General features: G+C 37.7%; 2 protein-coding genes across 5 annotated transcripts in view; one reads left to right on the top strand and one right to left on the bottom strand.

Annotated features, from left to right (window-relative positions):
* Positions 1-4,312, bottom strand: part of PPWD1 (peptidylprolyl isomerase domain and WD repeat containing 1) — a 35,418-nt gene extending 31,106 nt beyond the window's left edge. Inside the window, exon 1 of the mRNA XM_072605082.1 lies at positions 4,008-4,312. Coding sequence (XP_072461183.1) covers positions 4,008-4,197 — 190 coding nt within the window. The 5' untranslated portion in view covers positions 4,198-4,312. The remainder of the gene's footprint in view (positions 1-4,007) is intronic.
* Positions 4,274-18,408, top strand: part of CENPK (centromere protein K) — a 39,181-nt gene continuing 25,046 nt past the window's right edge. Inside the window, exons 1-6 of one of the 4 annotated variants that reach the window (XM_072605099.1) lie at positions 4,347-4,381; positions 4,918-4,953; positions 7,122-7,292; positions 7,928-8,065; positions 9,081-9,137; positions 13,619-13,691. In XM_072605099.1, coding sequence (XP_072461200.1) covers positions 7,949-8,065; positions 9,081-9,137; positions 13,619-13,691 — 247 coding nt within the window. In that variant the 5' untranslated portion in view covers positions 4,347-4,381; positions 4,918-4,953; positions 7,122-7,292; positions 7,928-7,948. Of the gene's footprint in view, positions 4,382-4,522; positions 4,954-7,121; positions 7,293-7,927; positions 8,066-9,080; positions 9,138-13,618; positions 13,692-18,408 lie in introns of those variants that run through there. The other 3 variants (XM_072605098.1, XM_072605100.1, XM_072605101.1) reach the window with 3 other exon arrangements.

The raw sequence follows: 18,408 nt of genomic DNA, 5'->3' as shown, positions 1-18,408 counted from the left end.
TGGCATTAAAGTTCTACAGAACTCAGCTGTTAAACCTCTGAGAATATTACTATTTCTCTTTGTAATTATGCTACCCAATTACTAGTGCTATCCAAATAAAACGAAGAATTATCTATGACCATCATTCAGAATGTGTTACAGATAATAGATGAAAAATGAAGAGAGGAGTGGAAGGGAGAGAAAGGGAGGGGAGGAGAGAGGCCTTCCTATATATTTGCTTCTCTCTTTGTTAGTGGCACTGTTTTGGTTTGATTCATTGATGAATCAAACATTTACTAAGCAACTTCTGAGTGTAAGTCATTGTGCTAAGCCCTGGGGATACAGCTACAAAAATGAAACAGTCCCTACAGTCAAGATACTTACTTTCTACTGAACTTATAAACGATGTCACAAGCAAATAGGTCAACTTGAAAACTAGAATGAGGTAAGGCCAACTTGTTTCTACTCTGCTGGCTTTTGTTTCTTACTCTGAAGCTATTCAGTGAGCCCCATGTCTTCCTTCCTACCAAAGGAGCTTGTCTGGGGACACATATGGATTTACAGACATATTTCTGACAAAGTATGAAATCCCCTAAGTATCAGTATTTTGGTGGATCCACCTTTGAAATGAACCAGTTTTCCTAAATATCAGACTATTTCTTAGTCTTATCTCTAGTGTGGTTATTACCAATCTTCTTTTTAATTCCCACCTGTACTCCTCTAAATTCTGCATTCCTCATTCCCATGTGCCAGGTAACCTGTCCCTACCCCTCTCCCCTCCAACTTCCCCCTCTTCTCGGCTTCCTTTTGTATTGTCCCTCTCTTCTCAAGGGTAAGAACTGTCTTACGCTTTTCTTTTTTATCCCTAGCTGCATAGCACAGTGCCTAGCTCACAACAGGCTCTTAATAAATATGTATTGACTATCTAGCCCTCTTTATCTTCTTCTATTATACTATTGCCCTTACTAAGCTCATCAATTCACTTCTACACAGTTAAATTATCAAACCTATGGATCTAGCCATAATTTTATTTCTAAACTCCAGGCCTACATCACCTCCTGGACATCTTCACCTGGATATCTGAGTAGCAGTTTATATTCGACATGTATCTTCCCCTTAAATCTGCCCCTCCTTCTAACTTCCCCACTTCTGTTAAGGCCACCATCATAATCCTAGCTATTTAGTCTTGAAATCTGAAGGTTGAAACCTCCGCTCTTTTTTTTTCCTCACCCCCAACAATTTATCCCCTTTCATGCACTACCCATTTTAGTCTAACTGATCTGCTACCATATACAAATTCTCTCACCTTCATGCTTTTGAACAAGTGATCCCCTATATCTGAAATGTACTCCTTTCCTGGAGAAATGCCTAGATTCACAGCACAGCTCAGAGGATATCTTAAGTTTTTCTTGACACATAGGCCTTTCCTGATCCTCTCTTCTGAAATTACTGTTTTATGCACAGAATGTAAATTCCTTGAGAGCAGACTCCAGTACAGCTTGTAAAAAGTACTTAATTTTTGTTGAATTGATTCCAACTGGCTGCCAAGCTTCATGTAGAATCTATCTCCACAATATCTTTGAGAGCTATCCCCTTCTTCCACAACCCCTGCACATCCATATCAGTCTCATATCTGGTTTCCATGATCCCAGTCTCCTCCCTCTCCAAACCACCCTCCACACAGCTACCAAAAATCATCTTTCTAATCATGTCACTCAAGTACCTTTAATGGTTCTCAATTACCATAAGGATAAAATACAAACTCCTCAGCCTAGTATTTAAAGGCTGTTACAATATGGCTCTAGCCTATCTTAATAGCTTCATAACTCTACTTTGCAGTCCGACTGGACTACTCCATGTACTCTCATTTTACAGATAAGGGACTGGAGGTTCAGAGCTTGAGTGACTTGCCCAAGGACACAGAATAGCAAAGCCAGGATTCAAATACAGGTCCTGTACTACACACACGTCTGGTATATGTTACATGTCATATGCTCCCCAGTAAAAGCACTGTGAGGGCAAGGACTGATTTTTTAAATCTTTTTATCCTTGGCAGAGAATGCTTTCCACATGGTAGGTGATTAATGAACCTTTGATCAACTGAATGTGTTGAATTGCCTACTCAAGATTTCACCTACCAAACTATGAACTAACTTCATGAAAACAGGTCTGAGGGAAATGACATTACAAAAATTAAGTACCAGCATTTTTCAGTCTTATTTGGTCTTGTATTCTGACTTTATTGCTATCTGCATGAAACTGAACTTCACAATTTTACTGAAAACCAACTCAGTAAGATTTTAATCAGCAATAAAATGAAGAGTATTACTTTCTTGAACTTACTATATGAGAATAAGTATAAAAACACATATTGAAGCACTGAATTTTTGAAAAAGAAGTAATAAAACAGAGCTCACATTGCCCTTCCACGTATTACGGAATCTTGCTTCCTTTCTCTTAAAGATATTTGCTCAAATTTCAACCATCAACTGTCACCACCAGGTAGTTATACGGTAAAGAATTAATTTACAATTACTTCTTAAATTTGTACAACTAAGTCAGTTAGGAGCTTAACTCATGTAAGTTGACATTTCAGTTTCATTCATTTATATGAATAACTTCTTAAGGGAGATAGCCCCTAAGGAAATTATATATGGTTCCATATCCCCAAATATCTGAAACTTAAGTGACTTAATCATCCAAAAATTTTTCCAAATTATATGGTATTATTCTTTTAAAGTATTATTCCAAAAATTATCTCCGGATTTGCCAAGATTTGTTTTCTCTAGGCTCTTCTGTCAATTGCTATAAATAGTATTTCCAGGAATAACCAACTCCAAATCACCCACATTAACAGAAATATAGGAATAATACATATGAGTGATCTAAACCACTAATTTTAGTCAAGAATTTAACTCTCTTTCCAAAAAACCTTCTGTCCAACATAATAGTATATATAAAGAGGAGGAAAGGCAAGAGTTACTGGCGATATTTGGCCTATAAAAGAGAAGATACATCTGAAAGCTATAACCATTATTTAAATATTTGTAGAAGAGAAATAGATATTAATAGCAACTCGCATTTCTATTGTGCCTGTGTGCCAAGTCCTGTGCTAAGAACCTTACAAATATGATTTGTCTTCACAACACTGCAAAATAGATGCTATTATCCCCATTTTACAGTTGAAGAAAATGAGTTGTGGCTTGCCTGAGGTCACACAGCTAGTAAATGTTTGAGGCCAGATTTGTACTTGTACAGAATTCTATCTAGCTGCCCAGCTATATTTGCTTTGCTTAGCCCCATACAGCAGAAGTAGAATCCATGAGATATTACACACAAAGAGTATTAGGTTTGACATAAAAAAAAAAGAAAAAAAAGAAACCAAAAACTTCCTGAAAATTACAGCTATTTGCATGGGGGCACACTCCTGTAATCTCTGCTACTGGAGATGCTGAGGCTGGTGGATTGCTTGAGTTCAGAAGCTCTTAGCTGAGGAGGCTAAGCCTCAACAGGCGTCAGCACAGAGGGGCTCCAGTATGTGGGAGATGACCAGTAGAGAATCATAGAAGGTTTGATGGAGGAGGGAGGAGTGATGCGATAAAGTGGTACATAGAGAAGGTCAATCAGAATGAGGGTTAAGGATGTCTGGGGAGCAAAAGCGTTGTGGCAACAACACAAGTTACTGTTGTGTAAATCTGAGTAAACGTTATCAAAAATACTGTTTGCGTGGTATCATGTACTCTTTCTTATGCATAATTCCCCCCCCCCCCCCACACAAATGCATCACATCTGTTGGAAAATGCTTTTGGTCTTTAATTGGGGAACATCTAACGTTCACGACCTTAAGCTGTTTTGAAAGGCTCTTCCCAATGTCCAGCACAACCTGGCTCTGTCGACCGATAGGGGCCTCGGAAGGGAAGATCCTCCCAACGCCCCCAACCCCCAGCCCAGGCCCCCGCGGAGTCCCCGCGATGCCGGGGCCTCCGCCTTGCCCCCGCCCTCCTCCCCCCTCGGCCAGCGGCTGGTACCTTTGCGCTTCTTAGCCTGGACTGCCTCCACAGGCAGAGGCCCGACCCACCGCTCTTCATCCTCTTCCTCCTTCTCTTGAGCCACTGCCACGACCAGAGACTGCTCTTCTCCCCCGGCCGCCGCCTCTTCCAACTCCCGACGTTTTTTTCTCTTCGGCTCCAAACCCCGGCTGCCTCCATCGGACGCCATCGTTACAGGACGTCATGAGGCCAGCGCCCAGGCCGCCCCTCTTTTCCCTGGCCATGTCCACGTCGCGGTCTGATGACGCAGCACGACCTCGTTCCCTTGCGGGATTGGCTGGCGAGGAGCCCGCCTCGTGGCCAATCACCGAGCAGCGCGCGCTTGGGCCCTGAGGGTTAGTGGCTTTCTCCAGGTGCGGTAACAAGGAGGGGGATGGGAAGGGTGCTCCCTGCGCTCCTGGCGGGCGGCGGCCAGAGGGGGTCGGGGGGAGGGTCGGGATGGGCATTTTTCCAGAAGGGGACCGGATCCCGAGGGGCCAGAGAAGAGTGTCCTTCTGTCTCCCACGCCTCCCTCTCGTCTGCATCCCCGGTCGGGGTGCGGCGTCCTCCCCCACCCCCTCACTCCCAACCCCGCTGGGGCGGAGTCCAGGCCTTCTAGTGTCCCAGCCCAGGTGGGGGTGGACGGCGTCCGAACGCATTGAGGTTGATCTGTCCTGAACGTGGTTTGGGGCTTTCCAGGAAAACCTGGAGTCCTATCCTGTCTTGTGACCCTGGGCCAGTCATTGACCATTCTGGTCCCTAAGATGAGACGGTAGTTACTTAACACCCCCCCCCCCCCACCCCCCAGCGTGGCGGAGGGTATTGCAGACGGTCCTATCAGTCGTCACTGAATCTTTGTGAGTCCCTTTGGTTCAAAGATCCAGGAGTGGTTTGCCATTTTCTTTTCCAGCTCATTTTACAGATGAGGAAACTGAGGTCAACGGGGGTAAGTGACTTGCCCAGGTCACCCAGCTAATAAGTGTCTGAGGCCCTTTTCCTCTCCCTCCCTCCCTTCCTTCCCCCCCTCCCTTCCCCCCTCCCTCCCTCCCTTCCTTCCCCCCTTCCTTCCCTCCCTCCCTTCCCCTTCCCTCCCTCCCTCTCTTCCTTCCCCCTTCCCTCCCTCCCTTCTTTCCCTTCTCCCTCCCTTCCTTCCCCCCCCCCTCCCTTTCTTCCCCCCTCTAGAAGCTTAACCTAACAGGGGAGGCATCACAGAAATAATTCTATACAAACAAGCTCTAAGCAGGATAAATAAATAATCACCAGAGGGAAGGCTATAATTAAGGGGGATTGGGAAAGGTATCCTCCAAAAGATGGAGTTTTACATGAGATTTGAAAGAAACCAGAAAAGATTCTGAAGTTGGGAGATTTGAGTGACATGTTAGAGTAACAGCAAGCACCCTAGTGCTGAGGTTTGAGGTGTGGGGAGACAGGAACAGTGAGGAGATTGGGGGAGGGAGTTAGATTATGAAAGGCTTTGAATACCAAAGGAGGAAAAAGATTTCTTTTATCTTTAGGTGAGAGGGAGCTAATGTAGTTTGTTGGGAGAGAAGGGGGGGGCGCGGTTTATGCTCAGATCTACACTTTATGAAGATCACTTTGAGAGTAGAGGAGGGAAGGAGGGAAGAGAGACTTGAGACAGGCAGACCCAACTACAGGCGTGTGTGCATTAGAGGGGGAGGCAGTGTCAGAGGAGAGAAAGGGTTGCGTAGGAGAGATGTTATGAAATGTCACTTGGATCAGAACAAGCCTCCAATTTGTGGGTGGCTGGAGCCAAACAGAGCAGGCTTGGAAAGTCAGGACACCAACAGAAGTTTAATTAATTTCAGACTGAGTAAAATGAGGTATGCGTATGGAAGCCCCCTCTCCTAAGAAGGAGGGCTTAAGGCTGGGGACACATATATATGAAAGGGGTTGGCCCTCAACACAATCATTCTTAGAGATGGTTGATATTTCTTGGGACAATACAGGCATTCTTGGGCCTCGAGGAAACTGTCATTGTCTTGGGACTTGTGGCTACCCTGCCAGGTACAAAACCAGAGCTTTGTAACAGGAACAAGAGTATAGTAACCTGTCAGTGATTGTGAACATGTGATGGATGGCCCTGGGAAATAGGGGAAGCTATTCTCTGAAGAATCCAGCAGTCTTTCCATTGTACCATAGTCAGTGGTAGTAAAACAGTGTTTTGAAAGTGCCCTATATTACCAATTATTACTGAAAATGTTTCAATCCCTGTCACCCATCTATAACCTATTATTTATCCTGTATATAGCTTGCTTTGTATATATTTGTTTGCATATTGTTTCCCCTTCTCCACATTAAACTTTAAGCTTGTTGGAAGTAGGTACTGTCCTTTTCCCCAGTACTTAGCAAAGTCTGGCATATAGCAGATACTTAGTAAATGCTGATTGATTGATAACTCCATATATATCTGGAGGCATATGATCATTTTAGTTTTTTACTAATATGTTAAAGCAGATCTTTTTATTAAAAGAATTTATTAAAATTTATTAAAATGTTCTTGGTCTGTGATAGCAGTTTCTCCAGTCACTTAGGCTTGAAACCTTGGAATTAGCCATATCCATTCCCTATTATTGATAACATCCTTTCAAACTTACCTTGGAAATTTCTTCCTTTGACCCTTGAAACCTAGTACAAGATAAGAAAATGTTAAACTAAATGGTAACAATAATAATAATGCCCCATGATTTCTTCACTGACCTTTTTGCTACCTCTACGTTGGTTCACCTTTATATCCTTCCAGTACCCAAGTCATTCTTTTCATATATGTCTGCCTGCAATTTAAAGTATATGAAATATGAGTGTATATGTGTTTATTTGGGTTTGCTGGGTTGTTTTAGTGGTGTTTCATTGTTAAGAGATAGGAAATCTAGAGTAGCACCGGGTTGTGCATAAATGGCCTGCCAACCAGCCTCAAATGCTCAAATGAAGTAAAAGATAAAGATCCACTTTTCCCATTGTTTCTCTTTTGTACAAAGTAAATAAAACATTCATTAAATGCTATGTGCCAGGCTCTCTGCTAAGTGCTGGGGATAAAAAAAAGCAGCTTTTGCTTCCAGCACATTTTAATGGGAAAAACAACATTTAAATAACTAGGTACATTCAAGATGGACCTACGGTAGCAGTTATAATTTGGGACCAGTCTTGAAGGAAGCCAGGAAACTAGGAGGAGGAGGTGAGAGAGTAAAGCATTCCAGGCAGAAGGGATAACTGGAGCAAAAGCCCTGAGATGGGAGATGGCATTCAAGTTCAAGTAACTGCAAGGAGGTTAGTGTTGCTAAATTGTAGAGTGTGGAAAGGGATTATGTTTAAGAAGACTGGAAAGGTAGAAAGAGGACAGCTTATAAAAAGTTTTAAATGTTAAAGGAGTTAATATATGGTAAAAGAAGTAAAAGAGAACCTTTAGAGCTCATTGAGTAAGATGGGGTGATGAATCAGACCTATGTTTTAGACTATCATGCCAGTAGTTGAGTGGAATGGGGAAAGAGGAGGCTGGAAGACCAGTTACAATTGTCCAGGAACAAGGTGGTGAAGGCTTGAATTGTAATTGTGGCTTGTCAGTGAGAGAAGGGAATACATAAAAGAGATGCTGTGAGGGTAGAAATGATATGATTTGTCAACAAAGTAGGCATGTGGCAAGTGAGAGAGAAACTGAGGATAACAGAATTCAAGTCTGGGTGACTGTTAGAGTGGTATCCTGGATTGTAATAGGAAACTTTGGAAAAGGGGAGACTTAGGGGGGAAGAGATAAAAATTTAGGGGCATAAGAGTTAGCTGAACCCCTAATCTAAAAAGATTATTATTGATAAATACTAAGACTGAAGCACTTTGAAAAAAACCTGTATACAAATATTAGGTATTAATTTCATGCCATTTCTGACTTCAGTTTTATTTGTTGCTAGGTAAAGAGACTAACACAAGGCATGGCACGAAGCCAGCAAAATCTAACTCCAGATGATATTCAAGATAAAGAATATGTTGTGGATAGGAAAGATAAAATTATTGAAGAGTGTGAAGAATTGTGGAAACAGATGGAAAAAGTAAGTGCCAAGAGAAATTAGATAAACCAAAATTAATTTGCATAAGATTAAACTGTGAGAAATGGGTCATGGGAGGGCCAAAAAAACTGGAAAGAATATGATAAGCACTTAAAAAAGTTATATTATAAGCAGTAGCCATATGTCAGGTTTTTTTTTAGCAAATGTCTGTGTTTGCTGTAGACATGTTTGTGTTAGCGAATTTGAAAGAAATAGAAGAAATGGAAAATTAGGAAAAGGTAGGAGAATACCCTATGTGCTAGAGAGGTAGGTTTTAGGATTGTTGAATACTACATGTCATAATGATATAGTTTTGTGTTGCCGATCATTGACTTTCTCTTTGCCTTTTTAAAAAAAAATTTTAAGTACTTGATCTCTGTTTAAAAGATTAATCAATATGAATAGCATATATAATCTCTTGTGCCATTTTCCTTTGTCCTTTTCTTTGTCTAATTTGCATAGTTCCAAAATTACTTAGCTTGTTGACTTTATTTTCTCTCTCTAGTTATTGTGCTGTTTTGGTATTCTCCAAATTAATTCTCTTTCTACTTGTTGCCTTTCCTTCATTTCAACTTGTGTATTCAGTGTAAGCTCTAAACATTTCTGATCTCTCCAAATGTTTGTCTACTTGTGATATGTTTCATTTAACTGTATTCTTAGAATTGTTTCTTAGCAATTCTTTGAATTCTTGGACATGGTATAGTTGTTAGAGAGCCAGCCTGGGCCAAGAAGACAGCGGGTTCAGGTCTAGGCGCTGACATATACTGGCTATGGGATCTGAGGCTTGTCATTTAACCTCTTAGTACCCTAAGCTACTCTCTAAGAATATAAATTACAGCAAAGGTGCAAATATGTATTGGTAGAAGGAGTTTACTCATCCTGGAGATTGCTATGTCATGAAATCACAAGTCTAGTTCTTATTCTTATCCCTCTCCTTAATACTGGTGATTAATTATATTATTTTTATGAGTGTTAAATTGACTTGAAAATATAGCATGTAATTTTCTTCTTTTATAAGTGTCAACAGGAGATAACGCTTGCAGGAGGTGAAAGACTTAACAGTTCTGATACTCAGGTATGCCTCACTCTTTTTTCTTCCTAAAAGATAAGTAAGTAGAATTCATTAGTTATTTTAGAAAAGTAAATTGTGTATGATTTTTAGCATGTTTTCCCAAAATGAAGTAGCCTAAAGTTGTACCATTTTCATTCCTGGCTGAATGTGATATTGGGCTAATACTAAATTATTGATATCAAAGGCTAATACCAGCAGAGTGCAAACTCTACCAAACTGAAAAACCTTTGATTACAGGCTTTGTGACATACTGACTATATATCTTTCATTCACACACCTAGTCTAGCTTAATTTGGCCAAAGGGAGATGATGAATTTTTTGGCCACAAAGATCATAGCATGTTCTTTGTCAATGTAGTGAATACCTTAAACCACCTATTTGACAATTTTCTTACCAGGTCAAAAATTTCATACTCCAGCTTGATCAAAAAGCTGAGAGCATTTTGAAAGTGGAGTATTGTATATATTGAAGTTAACTGCTGTTAAAGGAACAAGTGATTGTACAGCACTTCTTTATGGGAATTACCAAAATGTAGACTTTTTTTATCCTAGATGTAACTTTAAGCAAGATAATTTAGGAGATCATTTAAAAATTTTAGAAAATATATACAATTTTTTTTATCACCTTTATTTGGCAAAATGTGCTGTCGTGTAGATTAGACCTGAAATAAAAATAGACTCAAACCCTATATACCAGAACAGTAAAGTCAGAAATTTTTTGAGTAAATAGGTATCTTAGGATAGTGTCTCTCTTTCTAAAGAAGTTATTAGGAAATTTTGAGGAGGAAACAATTGCCCTGCTAAACTTAAAAGAAAAAAAAAATCTGTTTTCGTTATTGCTTTAAAGGCAATGATGAAATTTTTCACTTTTTATGCTATAGTAGAAAAAAAGTTTTATTCATATCAGCATAGAGGAATACTTAGTTGTCACTCTTGTTGGAAGAAATCGTTTTCTATTTCTTCTCACACTAATTTTGTTTTGTAATCAAGGGCTTTTAAAAACCTTTTTGTAAGTATCACATGATACAAGATAAAATATGTGGACAATGTTTAACAATTAATTTGGTAAACTCTATTATGGAGCTTGTTTGTTGAATGGGTTCTCTAGTTGTTAATGGTGTCTTTAGTTTTGAAAACATCATATTGCAGGGATCAGAAAGGAGATTCTATAACTGGAAGATCTTTAAAATATGGATATGTCCTTATGAGAATAGATTTAAAGTGTTTCCCATATTGCTCATTTTATAGAGAAGAAAGATTGCTATTTGAAAAGAGAAAATTTACTTAATGTCTGCTTACAGTTTCAGAGTGGTATGTTAAGTATTTTGCATGTCAGATGTGAGTCATGTTTACTTTTTCATAGGTTATTCATTAAGTAGCAGAATTGGTAATAACTTAGGACTTTGGCATGTGAAGTGGTAGTTATGTGACTTTGGGCAAGTTTCTGTGCCTGAGATTCCTCATCTATAAAATAAAGTGGACAGAGGTATGAGAAAATGATTTTTAACGTCTCTTCCAACCCTAAATTTTATGTGTGTATGTACAGAAATATAAGTTAAGCACTCTTGGGGCTGGGGAGGCCATTGTGTTAGACCAAAATTTTTAATTACCCAGTAAAAGATTGAAAAAACTGAAGAAGAGTGGTATTTGTAAGATCTCTCCGAGAGGGAAGACACTGTTGTGTCTATGTAGTACTTGTCTGCTGGTTTGGATAAGCTGGTGAGGAGACAGGCAGTATATAACTAGGATTTATCTGCTTAAGATGTTTTCTGAACCAGGTGTTTATACTTTCAGTGGTGTCTGTGTTTTTAAAGGTACTTTTCAGGATCTACGCTATTTGAGGATAGTTGTTCTGAAATGCAGAACTACTAGTTAAGTGACAAATAGTAGTTGAAGATTTATAAAATAGTTTGCATACTTATTTCATTTGAACTTTACAAACTTATGAGGTAGGTACTGCAGAATTATCTTCCTTTGATAGAATTCTGGTATATTATCATATATATATCGGATTACAGCTGTGGGAAAGGATTTTTTGGTTCTCCTCCTCCCAGTAAGATTTCGCATATGTAGAGATGTACAAAACACTAAGTTACTGCATCCTGGATGTCATCGTCAGCTTCTCTTTCTTTCTTATCCCAAATATCCAATCGTTGCCAAATCTTGTGATTTCTTTCCTTTAAATAAATCCTCTTCTTTGTGCTCATCCCAGCCACCACTTTAGTTCTGGTCCTTATCACTTCTTGCCTCTAATTGGACTTTCTTTCTCAAGTTTCTTCCCACTTGAAGTGTCCACGTTGCTGCCAAAGTGATTTTCCTTAAATGCAAATATGACCATGCCATTTTCCTTCTCCCTTCCTCCCAATTCAGTAAATTTTAAATTATTCCCTGTCATGCCCCATAATCAAGTGTTAATTCCTATGTTTGGCATTTAAAGCTCTTTATAGCCTAACCTCTTCCTGTTATTCTAGTCTTTTAAACATATCACTCCCATACATGCACTCTATGATCTGGCTATATTGACTTACTTAGTACTTTTCTCAAACAACACTCCATCCCCTGCCTCCTTGCCTTTGCCCTAACTGATCCCCATGCCTGAATGCTTTATAGTATTACCCTTACTCTTCAAACTCCTGGCTTGCTTTAAGATGGTTCAAGGGCTACTTCCTCTGAGAGGCCTATCCTGGTCCCCTTGGCTGTTACTGCCATTCTCTCTAAGGCTACTTTCAGTCTACTCTGTATTTATCTTGTATGTTTTGATCCATATACTTGCCTCTCCCGTTAGAGTATAAGTTCCTTGAAGGCAGGGACCATTTTTGCCTTTTCTTTGCTTCCTCAGTGCCTGGCACATGGTAAAGACTTAATAAATTCTTGCTAATTGATTGAATAAAGGCTTCCGGAACTACTGATTGATTACATTTTCTTAGAATCTAGTTATTACAAGGGTTTTTTAGTTACCTGTTACTTTTCTCCAGTTTTCTATCATGCAATGTGGTTTAATGTAAAAAAATAGCTCTAGAGTCAGAGGACCTGGGTTCAGATTTCACCTCTAACACGGTCAATAACTGTATGACATTGGGCAAATCTTTTAACCTCTCTAGGCCTTAGTTTCCTCAGTTTTAAGATGAAGGATTAGGATTAACCGGCCTTTGAGGCTTCTTCTAGCTCTTAGTTCTATGATTTCTATGAAAATTAAAGAACCAATCTAAAATCATCAGATTTCATTTATTTTAGTAAGAAATACATGAAGTATCCCAAGGAATACTTGCAAGGACTTTATCCAGATAAATTGTTGATGTTATAGAGGACTGACTGTAAGTAAGTATTGAGGTGATTGCTTGAGTATTTGGATAATCAGAGATGAGTGATGAAACTTTGTAGGAGTAATGCAGCAAAGCAGTTTTCTTGTCCTTTAAAAGTACTGAGTCTCAGGAGCTACCTATTTTTCTTCATGTTTTTTTTCCTTCCTGTATATCTTTCAAAAGAATGATAGCTTTCATTTCATTTGTATACAATGAAAGATCTCTTTGGGTAATTGATGTTTTTATTTTTCTCTTTGTTGTTTTTCAGCTTCAGTATAGGGTTTTATAAAGCATAAGGTACCCTGGCTTCCTTTTAGAAGAATGACAGTATGGTGTCATGGAAAGAGCTTTAGATTTGGAGTCAAGGCCTTTGTTCAAAGGTCTGCTATTTGCTCCCTGTATGGTTTTTTTTAGTCACATAACTTCTTTAGGACCTCAGTTTCCTTATCTATAAAATGAGTAATTCAGATTTAGTGATCCCAAAAGTCTCTTCCAAATCCAGCTCCTAGATCCTGTGATTACTGGAAGGTTATTGCTACAGAAAGGAAAAAAAGTTATTTTAAGCATATTGTTTACCCCCTAAAGTGTCTTTTTAACACATAAAGTTGGCCAGTGCTTTGATAGCATAGCTGATTTGGAATTCTTCAGTTAAACAAAAGCCAAACTCTTGGTGCAGGCTATTGTGGAATGTGTTGCTGTTTTCAGTACATCTTGTACTTAAATACCTGTTTGTTTCCAAGAACATTGCTAGCAAATTGACTTTTTAAAAATGTTGACAAGAATCAAGTTTGTCTTGGTTTTCATTTTTCATTTCCTTTCAATGATATAGATAAAGAAGCTTAATCCCCACCAATATAACAACAGGATTTTAGCTTTTAGAATGTCATATTTTTCTTATGCTTTCTTGATTTTGTTTTTGGGTACCATTTTGTAGCCCTGGGCCTCAAGTCTATGAGTGATCTGTTGTCTGGCGATTATAGTAGTTAAATTCAAGTTTCTGTTTTGGGGTTGTGGGTTATTGTGTGATTTCGCTAGGTATTTTGTGTCATTCCAGTATTTAAAATTTATTTAAAATTATTTAATATTAAAAGTTATTGTATAACTTTTTATTTATCCTAATGAAAAGGCTTTTGTTTTCTAAGTTTCAGCTTAAATTTTATTTTGCTTTTTTTACTTTTTGTAGCTAACATTATTAATGATGCGATTAAAGAGTCTAACAGCAGAATACAATCAATGGCTGGAAAGAACTCCTGACAGTAAGAATTTTTTATGTGATTACATTTTTATATTCAATAAAATTGAAATCAGATATGCATATTTTCCTTGTAAGATGTAACAAATACAATCTTATGACCTGATTACTAATATCAAATGAGACATAAAATAGATGTATACTCACTATATGTGTTTGCTACTGTAATGGAAGTCCAGGGCAGAGTTCAAGTAGAAAGAGATGGTAAGGTCTTTGAGATGGTTCTGTTTGTAGGTGGCATTGTGCTGATTGTGCTGAGCCCTAGTCAAACATCATAGGACTTTTTAAGTGAGAATTATAATCATGCTGGAGAATTTGCCTTAACTCTGCCCACACAAAAATTAAGTGGTTGAAAATTGACTGTTGTTCAACCTATTATATGCATTTGGATGGAGAACCCGTAGAGGTTGTTCGTCAGTACATATAACATCCTAAAGATGTCGCAAATGTACAGAGAAGTGGGCCCAGAATTGAACCTGTGGAAAACAATTTAAATTGCTTTAATGACCCCCAGAAAGAAATAAAGAAGGAAAAGGCAAACCACTTCAGTATCTTTGCCAAGAAAACTCCAAATGGAGTCAGGAAGAATCAGACACAACTGAACTACAACAGTGACCCCAGGCATTCCACTGAAACAAAGGGCTATCCTTTTAGCACCAGTATTCTTCCAACAATGTTGCATGACTGTCACAATCACTGAAAAGTTGAAGTTAAGGATCACCCAAGGGAAATCAGATGTGCATGTTGTATATAAACAAGCTGCATCTCATTACAACCAAGAAATTATGAAAGAAGTGATATAAAGGGTGTTATCAAAGGATGCATGATCAAAAAGTATGAGCCACTTATATAGCAAGAGCAGGGGAAAACCAGTGGACATCTTGTATGCTCATCTTGTATGCTTTATCGGTATCCTTTTTTTTTAAAGATATCCCATTGTTTATTCTCTGATCTTCCACTTTGGAAATCACATACATTTTTTCCTCTTTTCAAATCATCACCAGATGTATTACCCAAACTTCATTATGAAGGAGCTGACATTTTATCAGTCTTATGAATTCTTGAGGTCCTATATATAGATTCTTAACTGAGATAATAATAGTCAGCTTAAGAAGTAAGATCTGCTAGGAAAATTTAGAAAGCTCAGTAACTCGGAGAAATTATTAAAACACCTAGAATTAGCTTTTTGTTTGTTTGTTTGTTAAAGAAGCTATTTTTTCCCCCCATGTCATTTAGGAAGCCACCAACTTAAGGAAAAAAAACATTTTCTCATATACCAATTATTTAGAACTTAGAAAGCGGTTTCCCCAGAGAAACAAAAAAAATTTTTTTAAACAACAATGGTCTGCTTCATTCTGCAATCCAATTCCATAGTTCTTTCTCTAGATGTGAAAGGTGTTTTGCCTCAAGAGTCCATTGGGAATTTTTTAGGTTCTTTTGATGAGGGGAATGAATTTGACATGTTGGAGGAATTCCTTGTGATAACTTATTGGAGGATGGGGACAAAAGTTACATAGAATGCACAGGCTTAGATAGGTGATCTGCATCATTGGGTAGGATACCCACATCAAATGAATTCACAGATCCATCCATAGGACTATTATGTAAATTGATGATCATGGGAAGAATTACCAGAGATCATCCCTGACCTCCTTGGCACATTTTAAATTAAGCCTTTAAAACATCATTATTTCAATTTTAGATAAAAGAATAAACCAAAGCCTACTGAGTAAGGAAAAAATTGTTTAATTCATATGCTCCTTAATCTAAAAAGGAATACATTGATGTGAGAACTTATTCAATCTAGTATTTATTTGAACTATAGAGCAAGTGCCAAGAGGTGATATCCCATTTAAAAGTATATGTGTGTGTTTGTGTATCGATTTTTATGTGTGTATATCTATCTAGTTGTGAAAGCAACATAGCACTTAAACATTTGTTTTAACGTAGCACTTTAACAGTATTCTCCTAAAAGGTAACATGATAGACAATCCTCCATAAAAATATGACTCTGTGACTTTGTTGTTCTTTCTGTATCTCATTCTCTGATTCTATTTCTCTCCTCTCCCCTTTCTTTAAATATAATATATATATAGATCTAAAGCATTTGTGTGTATGCATATATATGTACACATTCATGTGTGTATGTATAAAATTTGTTGCTTGCTAAGTGGATCATTTTCTGTATTTAAAATTGTTACTTTTTTGCTTATGCAGTGGTTTTATTTTTTCTATGAGTTTGTAACTTCATAAAATAGAATTGCAAGTGACTTTAAAAATCACATAATCTAGCCCTGATTTTCTAGTGGAAGCATTTTTTATGTCTCATTTTTGTAGCAAGATTCCCTAAGCTAAAAAAGGAAGGAACTAGAAATTGCTAAGTTAGATAAATGAAGTTAGTTTTCTTACATATTTCCCTGATTTCTAAGGTTCTTTTTAGTTCTAAAGTTAGCTCAAAAAACATATAACTAAAATTTTAGGATGACTTAAAGATTATATCTTTACAGAATCTGTGTAATAGTCATTGCTATTTTGTACTCCATGGCAATGGAGTATTCAGTAGATTATGGATTCATTTTGAACCTAATTTTTTCAGCTTTTTAAAAATTCACAATACGGAATAAGAATTGAGACCATACTTTTCCTGAGTGACTCCTAAAAGTCTTCATAGCATGGTCTCTATGGGCCATGATTTTCTAGTGGTTTGTTCACATTGGCATGAATTTCTAACCTGTCAAGGGGAAAGAAACCTTTAAAATGAGAGCTTCTGACTTGTAGAAATTCCTGGTGAGTTTACCTTCATAAACGAATTTGGTGAGGTAGCCCTTTACAAAGTGAGTAAGAAGTTAATGCTCCCATATTCTAATGGAGTCTCATAAGATACAAGAAAAGCCATGCATCTTATACTTGAAGGGATTCTCGGACTTTCCTTTTTGTACTTGATCTAATTTGGAAGTGGTGGGATTTGTTGCACTGAATGTATGCTGTAGTACAATGAGGATGGTTCATCTATCTAGACAGCTATTATGATAAAGCAATAATGTTTAAAGTAGAAAATTTATAAATTTTGAAGTATATATTTTTCATATCTTTGTGGGTCTGAATTAAGACCATATTTCCAAAATGAAATCTCATTGAAAAAGAACAGAGATCAACATAATCATGATTTATCAAAGAAGTGTGACCAAATAAAAGTCAGTCACCATAATGATGAGACCCCCCCCCCCCCCCAAAAATCTAGAAACCCAACTCGGCAAACAAACACCTAGATTTCCTTGCCAAGTCAAGAAAAATTTTCTTTTATAAATCTTATAGAGGAGAATGGAGTAAAGTTCTCAGCAGCATTCTTGTTCCAAAAAATAGCAAAAAGCAGTGGAGGGCAAAATAAATTTATGAAAGATTGGTAAGAAACCCAATAAAGCAGTCATCTTGCATATGAAACTGGAAGGACAATAAGCAAATAAAAATTTGAAAAAAATTTATTGAGATTTTGGTAACTCTCCTTCACTGATGATAATGGAGCTACCACACTTAGACACTATTATCACAATCTCTGATTTGCTGAATGAGGAAATAGAAGTAGCATTATAGAACAAAAAAAATGGTGAAGGCAACTGGGCTAACCAAGTTTACTAAGATTAGGTCTATATTGATTAAAGCATAATCTTGAAGATGGAGAGGGATTGATCATCCATCTGAAAGAATACCAAATAATCAGTGGAAAAAAATCTTAGACTTTATGTTAGACTACAACAAAAAGGCAACCAAGAAGATATCAACTACTGTTCTGTATGCCTGTTTTTCCATCACTATAAAATCTTTGAGTATTCTCCAGAAGCACTGAGGGCATTCCTGATTATTGTAAGAGAAAGAAAGAAGTAGACTTTCTAAAAGCATGTTCTACAATAGATTACATCTTTACAACTACAGTTGACTATATAATCTCATTGTGTTTATTACTTTTTGACTACAAATAAAGCATCTGATTTGCCATCTTAAAGGTTTTCTTACAATCTCCCATGCCTGTGTCAAAATTGTACAAGGTTCATTGAAAGGTATATAAGTAGAGATAGCTTTGTTACACTTTGATAATGTCAAGCAAAACATAAAACAGGGAGATGTATGCTTATTAAATGCACTGGCAACCATCATGGAGGATGTCTAGCACAGACTTTAAATACAGGAATTCCTTGTAAATGATGAGGTCCTCCAGATACTCTTGCTTTAAATGACCTTGTGCATAATGCATAAAGCACTACAGCGTTGTAGAGCCTCCTAAATGAGATCTACTCTCTCAAAATAATTCAGCCTACTCTCCACTGAGGATAATAGATAAAAAACTGTCTGTTACTCAGTATGATAAGTATTTGGTTCGACAATCTGTACAGCTGGTCCATCAGTACATATTTTGGACATCCTTTCTAGATATACAGTGAACTGGATACAGAATTGAATAGGAGAAAGAGCCTTTGGGACATTACACTTTTAATGATTCCAGCCTTCTTCCTGAAACAAAGATCTATATTTTTTACCATCAGTAGTCTTCTGTTGATTCTCTGTGACTCAGTTGTGGAATACCAGGTTCCCTGAAGAATTAAAGAGCAGTGGAGAGAGACACATGGTGGACTACAACATATTAACAATGAAGATTTGTGGGGAAACAGCAACATAAAAAGATGGCAATGGAGAGATGTATGACCAGAAACAGAGATGGGCTGCTT

The sequence above is a fragment of the Notamacropus eugenii genome, chromosome 4 (genome assembly GCF_028372415.1).
Source record: "Notamacropus eugenii isolate mMacEug1 chromosome 4, mMacEug1.pri_v2, whole genome shotgun sequence".
Classification (NCBI taxonomy): Eukaryota; Metazoa; Chordata; class Mammalia; order Diprotodontia; family Macropodidae; genus Notamacropus; species Notamacropus eugenii.
Note: the sequence above shows the minus strand (reverse complement) of the source record. Positions and strands in the feature narration are given on the sequence as shown.